The 10,733-nt window shown below is 39.7% G+C and overlaps 1 protein-coding gene across 1 annotated transcript; it reads right to left on the bottom strand.

Annotated features, from left to right (window-relative positions):
- Positions 1-561: 561 nt before the first annotated feature.
- LOC123106245 (uncharacterized protein OsI_031781) lies at positions 562-1,206 on the bottom strand. Its single transcript, XM_044528462.1, has one exon. The coding sequence runs from the start codon at positions 1,155-1,157 to the stop codon at positions 756-758; it is 402 nt and encodes a 133-aa protein (XP_044384397.1). The 5' UTR covers positions 1,158-1,206; the 3' UTR covers positions 562-755.
- Between the last annotated feature and the right edge of the window lie 9,527 nt (positions 1,207-10,733).

Here is a 10,733-nt window from a genome sequence, read left to right as displayed (position 1 = left end):
GGGTTCAACAACTATGGAAATCACTTTGGGACCCCAAAACGGTGAGTAATAGTCCATGAAATGGGTCAGAATTGGCCAAAACTGTCAGTGTTGACGACGGACATGTAAACGCACCTCGGGGATTGTCAATCGTGGAAATCGCTTTAGGACCCCAAAACGGTGAGTAAATTGTGCACGAAACGGACCAGAATCGGCCAAAACTGCGATTATTGATGACCGAGACGTAAGCGCACCTTGGGGTTCAAAAACCATGGAATTTGCTTTGGGACCCCAAAATAGTGAGTAATAGTCCACGAAACGGGACAAAATCGACAATATCGCGAGTGTTGATGACCACCGCGTAAACGCACCCCAGGGTACGACAATCGTGAAAATCACTCCGGGACCCAAAAACAATGAGTTATAGGCCAGGAAACGGGCCAGAATCGACCAAAATTGCGGGTGTTGACGACCGACATGTAAGCGCACCTTGCGGGTTCAACAACTATGGAAATCGCTTCAGGACCCCAAAACGGTGAGTACTAGTCCATGAAACGGGTCAGAATCGACAAAAACCGTACGTGAGGGTATAGGTATAGATATAGATTTGGGAAAATAAACGTAGTACATATCGTAATGTGCCCGTACATGAGGGTTCCTTATATCTAGATTATTGCAAGTGATTGATCATGCGAAACAAAATCGCCAATAGAAATAGGAAGAAATAAAAATGAAAATAAGAAACAAAACAAGTATATGGGTGAATGAGGTGCCAATTACGGAGCTGGGTGAGAAGCCTCGGTAAAGCCTGTATCCATAACCGAGAACTTCTGAGCAGGTGGCGCGGCAAGGACTTGCTCAGCAGCCTTCTTGTAGGCCGACATGAATGCTTCTAATTTGGCCTTGTCTCCTTTGGCCGTGTCCACCTTGGCCATAGCGAGGAGTTGTTGCTTCTCCCCAGCCGCTTTTACTTCGGGTATTTTCGATGGTGGGGTGGCGGCGATGACGTCGTCAATGGCCACATCCATGAGCCCGACAAGGGCCATCTTGAACAGCTCCTCGCCGGACTTCGTGACGGTGGCCCTTGACGTCTGTAATAATGAAGTTGCCACCATGACGATGACAAGGATTTGTGCCACCGCAATCTTCTTGGCTGGGGCCATTACTCTAGTTGACATGTGGTAGAGGGATGATTCAACGAGATGTTGCTGCTTTCAATGAGATCGATGCTTACGTCGGGGACTCTTATGAAGGTGATTGTGGCTTTAAATAGGAGATGTTGCACAACGAGAGCATGAGGTCATGAGAGCTTCGCGGATGCCATACTGCATGTGGGTGAAAATTTGGTTGCACCCATGCATGTCTACCCCATATGAGCCACAAGTGAGATGCCCTCAATAATTCCTAGGAAATAGGGGTACCATCTATCTAGCTAGAAACCACAATGAGTACAACGACCGGATGTGCATGGTTCCAAATCTGAGAGGTTCATGATACAACCTTTTGAATGAGGAGTCCATGAAACAGCCAATTGCCTCGTACGCTCGCCTCAAGAAGGTTCACAGATTTTATTTTATTTTACAAATTTGGAAAAAGTTCACAAAATTATTCACAAATTTTCAGAAACAAAATCCTACTTTGAAAACTCTTCAGGAATTTTAAAAACCTTCAGGAATATGAAAAATGATAATGAATTTGAAAAATATCACAGATTTTGAAAATTAATTTAAAAATTTTGCATTTTTCTGAAGGCTCGTAAATTTAAATAAAAATCTATAGAATTTCAAAATAAATTTGGAAAAAAATTCATAAATTAAAATATCTTCGCAAGTTTTGAAAAACTTTGTGAAATTGTTAAAAGTTTGTAATTTTGTAAAAACATGAGTTTTTTTAAAAAATTGGAAATAAAAAAGTGGGAAACTAAAAAGAACAATTGAAAAGCAAACACCTATATTTGCTAAATGGCTTTAGATGGGCTGGCCCGCTCATGAAACAAGCGAAGAGTGGCTACAGCCCAATAGGAATTAGCCATGCTATAGCAAGGGGTCCTATCTCTTTCTCAAAAAAAAACAAGGGGTCCTATCTGCCGCTCTCTGCGGCAGAATGTCGACTCTACGCACAGTCCCTCCCGACTGGGCCGGCCCATTTGGGTAATGTACAGTACTGAACGGAAAATGCAGCGCTCGGAAAAAGACTGCGCTAAGCAGAGTTCGAACCTGAGACCAGACGCTTCAAAAAGTACATCTAGCCAATTGAGCTACCTGGTTCGAAATGCATCGCAAAATATTAAGAACCAAACCGAGTGCACAATCGAATATTTTTCATTTTCTTTTACAGAAAGCATTATTTTGAGAAAAAACCTGAATGTTGTATGAAACAGAGAACACTTTTCGAAATTGTGAATAAAACTTTAAAAACTCAATCATTTCGAAAAATGCAAACAATTCCTGCAAACGTGATGTTTTTAAAAAAATACCCAAATATAGAAAACGTGAACTTTTTTGGAAAGCAGAACATTCTTAAATTTCCAAAAAAAATTGTATACACAGACATTATTGAAAAATGGAACATTTCTTGAAACTGCTGAACAAAACTTGAAAACATGAACAGGTTTTAAACTTGCGCACTTTTTTAAAACTCTCAAAAAAAATTGAAAAAAGAAAAGTTTTTGAATTTGTGAACAATTCTTTTAATGGAAACATTTATTGAAACTCCCAACAAAATTTGAAAACATGAACATTTTTCTGAAATTGGTGAACAAATTTTGAAATGGGAAGATGTTATAAACTCCTACATGAAATTAGAAAACATGATTTTTTTAACTTATGTATATTTTACTTAAAAGCGAACATTTTTAATAATATGCGAACATTCTTTTAGAAAATGAAGATCATCTTTTGACTTTGTGAACAAAAATTAATAACAAGAACATTTTTTGAACTTCTGAACATTTTTTAAATTTAGAAAAGAATTTCAAGTTCCGGAGAACAAAAAGGAAATAAAAAGAGGAGAAAAAGAAATTGAAAAATGAAATACAGACACAAAAAATGAAGAAAGTAAAATAAAAAAACAATAAAATAAAACAATGAAAAATAAAAAAGAAAAAGAAATAGAAAAAATCAGGGCAAAACCGGTTCAAGAACCTTCTAGAAGGTTCCCAAAACCAGTCAGGAACTTTCCACAATGTTCCCAGGACCGGACAGTGTGCTATCTCGTCTTTGGGCTGGCCCATCTTGATCGCTTGGTCGTTCGCCTCTGTCCGAAGCAGCGACAACTGGGTGATCCTATGTTCCGCTCGTTACGGCAGAACGTCGAAAAATGTTCTGTGAAGTTTGCTGACTGGGCCGGCCCAGGTGGCTAGCGAGCAGTGCAAAGCGGAAAACTGTAACGATAAAAAAAAGGCGCGCTCAGTAAGGCTCAAACTAGATAGCAGGTGGTTAAGGCAAAGTGGTGTTTACCAGTTGAGCTAGCTGGCTATATTGTGCACTAAGCTGCGCAGAAACTTAAGAACCAAACCGAATGTAGATCCGAACATTTTCTAAATTTTGATCGCAAAAAAATTCTGAAAAAAACATAATATTCTACGAAATCCGAACACTTTTAAAAATTGTGAACAAAATTTGACAAGACTCAAATATTTCGAAAAAAAGCGAACAATTTTAGGAAGCAAGATTATTTTTTAAACTCCCCGTAAAATTGAAAACACAAACACCATTTAAAATATTGCAAACATCTTTAGAAAATTCCGAACAAAATTTCATAAATTTCAAAGAGGAACATTTTTCAATCTCGTGAAACTTTTTTGAAGACATAATCATTGTTTAATATATCGTGGACATTTTTTGAAACTCCCAAACAAAATTTGAAATGTGTGATCAAATTTTTGAAATGGGAACATTTTATGAAACTCACGAACAAAAATTTCAAACATGAACATTTTTTTGTAAATTGTGAACAAATTTTGAATTAGGAACATTTATTGAAACTCAGGAACAAAAATATAATACAAATATTTTTCTTAAATTTGCTAACAAATTTTGCGAAGTTGTGAAATTTGAAAAGAAAAACATAAATTAAAGAAACAGAAACTAATCAAAACAAATCAAAAAGGAAACAAACAGAAACTATGCGAAATCACTAGTTAAAGAGTACTCGTTGTGAAGATCATTCCAATTCCCATGTTGCGACAAGTGGCGCGCTGCATGTGCGCCACTTGTCGCAACCTAAGATTTTTTTCTTTTTTTGTAGATCCGTTTATTCAAAACGTTTTATCTCTTAAACCGTGCGTCCAGTTCGCGTCGAGATATTCAAAACTAGATCCCGTGTTGATAGATTTTGACGAACTTTTTTTTCACGAAAAAAAACGGACAAAAAAACCAGAGAAAAAAACCGGACCAGGAGCACGGGTTTTTCCCTTTTCGAAAGAGGCGCGCCCGTGCCTCTGACGAAATCACAACCGTGCCTCTCGCAGAAGCAAAACCGTGACTCTCGCGAAAGAAAAAAATACATAAAACGCATTTTTTTACGTTTCCGAGGAGGCATGGTTGTGACTCTCGTGAATGCACAACGGTGCCTCTCGCAGAAGCAAAAAAACAAAAAAACGTTTTTTTTCGTTTCTAAGAGGCAGGGCCGTGACTCTCGCGAAAGCACAACCGTGCCTCTCAGGGAAGCAAAACCGTGCCTCTCGCGAAAAGAAAAAAAACGTGTTTTTTTTGTTTCCATGAGGCACGGGCGTGCCTCTCACGAAAGGGAAAAGCTAGGGAAGACCGGTGAAAAACCAAAACATTGAAAAACCTCAGAAAAAACCATTTTAAAAGCCGAAAACGCGTGCGGAAAAATAAAATAAAAATCCAGAGGAAGCGCCCAGAGCGTGACACGTGGCGAATCGCTGAGAGCGTGCCAAGTGGCGCTGATCGTTGTGAGGCTTCCGAAGGAGCGCTCGTTAATTAGTCGCTCTCAAAACTATTTATAAGTGGACCAGCCCATGTCTGTCGCTCGCTGTGCTTCTCTGTGGGATTGCTTGACAGTTCGTCACATCAAGCGGCGAATAGGATTTACCGCAACAACTTGACGCAGCGAGCCTCCGTTAGGAAATTCCCGCCATAGCCACCAAACGCGCAAACACATGGCCTCACGTGCACTTCGAAAAAAATTCATTCATAAAAAATTGCCAAAAATCGTTGGGATTCAAAAAATATTGTGAATGAGACAACACAATCACTAATTTGAAATTACTCAAATTCGAATACATATTCATGAATTTAAAAAATGTTCACTAATATTAATTTGTTTTATGAATTGCAAAACATGTTCATCAAATATAAAAATATCCCAAATTTCAAAAAAAACATCATGGATTTGAAAAACAAATCCAGAATTTAAATAACATTGTGAGACAAGGTTCAAAATTTGGAAACATATTCAGAATTAATAAACTTCTTATTTTTAAAAATGTTCTTGGATTTTTAAAAAATATTCGACAATTAAATATAAACAAATTTGAATAAATTTCCCAAATTTTGAAAGAGTAGTTTTCACATTTTAAAATTGTTCTCATATTTCAAACAAATTGTATGAATTTGAAAATTGTTCCTGGATTTAAATTTTTCATGAATTTGATAATTTTTCATAGATTTCAAAATATGTTCTGATTTTTCTATAAATGAACTTGAAAATAATTCTCCTATATAAAAACTGAATTTTCTAAAATGTTTACTAATTTAGAAAAATCCGGGACTTCAAAAAAATGTTAATGAATTTTTAAACTATTCTCATATTTGAAAAAGAAATCAAATTCTAAAAATCTACCCATATTTGAATAAATGTTCATGAATTTTGAAAATAATCATATTTAGCAAATGTTCTTGAAATGTACTGCGATGGGAAGAAGCACGTCCGTTCAAATCTTGATATTAATATGGATTGTGGAAGAAACTGAAAGACCGTAATGACACCAAAATAAATTTCAAAGGATTGCTGGCCAAGATGAAAGGTGACAACACACCAAATTTTGTCAGGCCATTTCTCTTGTACACCATAGGCAAATATGTATGCCGAACAAAAGAGGAGTATGTGGATAACAAATATATTGGGATTGTTAGAAACGTTGAGACGATAAAGGGCACAAATCTTGGACAGCTAACACTTGACTATCTTATGGATAACGTGTAGAATTTTGTAAATGGTGAGGCCAATCTGGAGGGGAACCTATCACTGCTGCAGGTAATTCGCAGTAGTACAATTATCAATTACCTAACACACATTACATAATGTACGAGAATGTTTGTAAACTGCTTTTGTTGGCATGCAGACATGGTACTATGAGAAGTTCAGAGTGCACCAATTGAACTCTAGCATCTCGTATGAATAAGGGATAAAGCCGCTGATCCAGAACTGGAGCGAGGAGAAGGCAACAAAGATTGACAATATAATCCAGAATAATTATCTGGGAGTTGGAGAGGTAAAATGTCAGCACATTGACTGGATTATGTAACATGTTTTCTAAATCATACTAACGATACTAAACTGCAGTATGTTGAGGACTTGAGGAGGCCTTTCATTCCAGCACGAGATGGTACGCTAGCCAAACCAAAAACTGGCGCTCAGGTAAGTGAGTTACATGAGGCACAAATATATATTATAACATTAACTAGTATGAAGTTATATGATTCTAACTATTTCAAAGTCTCAGATTGAGGTACTCGTCAGACGTGTATTGACTGATTTGCAAGAAGTTGCCTCCCTCGTGCGGGAGGCCGGTGCAGAACAAGTCGATAGGATGTGCACCCTTGAAAAGAAAATGGATGAGTGCATTAAGCGTACCCGTACTAATGGCAAGCTCACAGAGGACCTCATCAAAGAATTGAACGTAAGCATAGAATTATGAGATTAGTATATATAATTGGAAGTTTACGTGTACAAGGTTTTTTCTAAATTAGTTTACTATGAAAACACCCTAGACTAACATGTATCTTTTTAAGAAAAACGCGATGGAACATTTCCAGGAGTGCAAGACATACATCTTTCTAACCTCGGGGCACCTTCACACCCGATGGAGGCCTATGTTGAGAATGTTGAGCATGCTTCTGACTAGGGGAAACAAAAGGATGTCACGGAGGTCGCTGCTAAGCACCATTGTAAGCAGGGAATAAAAAGGGATGACACGGAGACCCCCATGAAGAACCTTGATGAAGATTTTGACGCACGCATGTTAACTTAATTATGAAACAATCATTGTCATTTCAGAAATAACATGTGATCTTCCACGTACAAGATGAATCATTTGAAGGAGCTGCTGTAAAAATCGAACAGGATCTCAGGGGTCTTCGTAAGCATTTTAAAGAAGTGGATGATATCCAGGGTGCTCATAGTTTGGATACGCAAATGCATTCCAAAGCCTCCACAAGCCTTGAAGCTTTTCAGGTGATGCACATTTTACCTATAACGGAGCAAGAATCTGCTAAAGGCTAACACGCGTTTTATTTCGTATGACAAAATTCGTCCAATAGATGGAGTAAGCACCACTCTGTGAAGGCTACGAGATCGCGAGAGCCTGACGAACCCCGTGCATTCACAGATGATGACAGCCATGATGAATCATTTCGAAAGCAGCAAGAAGTAAGTGTGGTTGAATCGACTCCACCAAATCATGGGGGCAAAAAGAAAAGGGTGGTATTGCAATTATTTAAGAATGACGAGTATGTTTCATAGGATACTGAGAAAAAAAGGAAAAAACAAGACTCCATCAGAGTCAACAAATGATTCCGAGGACATGAACAATAAAAAGAGGAAAATCGGCTCTACCAACTTAAAAAAGAGGCCAGAATTTCATTTATGTAAGAGGGACCGACTGTTGGGGAACGTAGTAATTTCAAAAATAATCCTACGTACACGCAAGATCATGGTGATGCATAGCAACGAGAGGGGAGAGTGTTGTCCACGTACCCTCATAGACCGAAAGCGGAAGCATTATGACAACGTGGTTGATGTAGTCGTACGTCTTCACGATCGACCGATCCTAGTATCGAACGTACGGCACCTCCACTATCTGCACACGTTCAGCTTGGTGACGTCCCACAGACTCACGGTCCAGTAGAGCTTCAAGGGAGAGTTTCGTCAGCACGGCGGTGTGATGACGGTGTTCATGAAGCTACCGACGCAGGGCTTCGCCTAAGCACCGCTACGATATGACCGAGGTGGATTATGGTGGAGGGGGGCATCGCACACGGCTAAAAGATCAATGATCAACTTGTGTGTCTATGGGGTGCCCCCCTCCCCCATATATAAAGGAGTGGAGGAGGGGGAGGGGCCGGCCCTCCTAGGCACGCCCCAACGGGAGTCCTACTCCCACCGAAGGTAGGACTCCAACCCTTCCAAGAGTAGGACTAGGAGAGAGGGAAGGAGGAGAGAGGGGGAAGGAAAGGGGGGCGCCGCCCCCTCCTTGTCCAATTCAGACTAGAGGGGGAGGGGGCGCGCGGCCTACCCTGGCCGCCCCTCCTCTTCTCCACTAAGGCCCAATAGGCCAGTTACACTCCCTGGGGGGTTTCGGTAACCCCGCGATACTCCGGTATTTGTCCGAACTTGCCCGGAACCCTTCCGAAGTCCAAATGCAGTCATCCAATATATCGACCTTTATGTCTCGACTATTTAGAGACTCCTCGTCATGTCCGTGATCATATCCGGGACTCCGAACTTCCTTCGGTACATCAAAACACATAGACTCATAATATTGATCGTCACCGAACGTTAAGTGTGCGGACCCTATGGGTTCGAGAACTATGTAGACATGACCGAGACACATCTCCGTTCAATAACCAATAGAGGAACCTAGATGCTCATATTGGCTCCTACATATTCTACCAAGATCTTTATTGATCAAACCGCATAACAACATGCGTTGTTCGCTTTGTCATCAGTATGTTTCTTGCCCGAGATTCAATCGTAGGTATCTCAATACCTAGCTCAATCTCGTTACTGGCAAGTCTCTTTGCTTGTTCTGTAATGCATCATCCCGCAACTAACTCATTAGTCACATTGCTTGCAAGGCTTATAGGGATGTGCATTACCGAGAGGGCCCAGAGATACCTCTCCGACAATCGGAGTGAAAAATCCTAATCTCGATCTATGCCAACTCAACAAGTACCATCGGAGACACCTGTAGAGCACCTTTATAATAACCCAGTTACATTGTGATGTTTGGTAGCACACAAAGTGTTCCTCCGGTAATCGGGAGTTGCATAATCTCAAAGTCATAGGAACATGTATAAGTCATGAAGAAAGCAATAGCAGTAAACTAAAACGATCAAGTGCTAAGCTAACGGAATGGATCAAGTCAATCACATCTTCTCCTAATGATGTGATCCCGTTTATCAAATGACAACTCATGTCTATGGTTAGGAAACTTTACCATCTTTAATCAACGATCTAGTCAAGTAGAGGCATACTAGTGACACTCTATTTGTCTATGTATTGACACATGTATTATGTTTCCAGTTAATACAATTCTAGCATGAATAATAGACATTTATCATGAAATAAGGAAATAAATAATAACTTTATTATTGCCTCTAGGGCATATTTACTTCAGTCTCCCACTTGCACTAGAGTCAATAATCTGGATTACACAGTGATGATTCTAACACCCATGGAGTCTTGGTGCTGATCATGATTTGCTCGTGAGAGAGGCTAAGTCAATGGGTCTGCAACATTCAGATCCATATATATCTTGCAAATCTCTACGTCTCCCACCTGGACTTGATCACGGATGGAATTGAAGCGTCTCTTGATGTGTTTGGTTCTCTTGTGAAATCTGGATTCCTTTGCCAAGGCAATTGCACCAGTATTGTCACAAAAGATTTTCATTGGACCCGATGCACTAGGTATGCCACCTAGATCGGATATGAAATCCTTCATCCAGACTCCTTCATTTGCTGCTTCCAAATCAGCTATGTAATCCGCTTCACACGTAGATCCCGGCACGACGCTTTGTTTAGAACTGCACTGACTGACAGCTCCACCGTTCAATATAAGCACATATCTGTTTTGCGATTTAGAACCGTCTGGATCAGTATCAAAGCTTGCATCGACGTAACCATTTACGACGAGCTCTTTGTCACCTCCATAAACGAGAAACATATCCTTAGTCCTTTTCAGGTATTTCAGGATGTTCTTGACCGCTGTCCAATGATCCACTCCTGGATTACTTTGGTACCTCCCTGCTAACCTAATAGCAAGGCACACATCAGGTCCTGTACACGGCATTGCATACATGATAGAGCCGATGGCAGAAGCATAGGGAACATTTTTCATTTTCTCTCTATCTTCTGCAGTGGTCAGGCATTGAGTCTGACTCAACTTCACACCTTGTAACACAGGCAAGAACCCTTTCTTTGCTTGATCCATTTTGAACTTTTTCAAAACTTTATCAAGGTATGTGCTTTGTGAAAGTCCAATTAAGCGCCTTGATCTATCTCTATAGATCTTGATGCCCAATATATAAGCAGCTTCACCGAGGTCTTTCATTGAAAAACTCTTATTCAAGTATCCTTTTATGCTATCCAGAAATTCTATATCATTTCCAATCAACAACATGTCATCTTCATATAGTATTAGAAATGCTACAGAGCTCCCACTCACTTTCTTGTAAATACAGGCTTCTCCAAAAGTTTGTATAAAACCATATGCTTTGATCACACTATCAAAACGTTTATTCCAACTCCGAGAGGCTTGTACCAGTCCATAAATGGATCGCTGGA

Source organism: Triticum aestivum, chromosome 5A (assembly GCF_018294505.1).
Source record: "Triticum aestivum cultivar Chinese Spring chromosome 5A, IWGSC CS RefSeq v2.1, whole genome shotgun sequence".
NCBI classification, from domain to species: domain Eukaryota; kingdom Viridiplantae; phylum Streptophyta; class Magnoliopsida; order Poales; family Poaceae; genus Triticum; species Triticum aestivum.
Note: the sequence above shows the minus strand (reverse complement) of the source record. Positions and strands in the feature narration are given on the sequence as shown.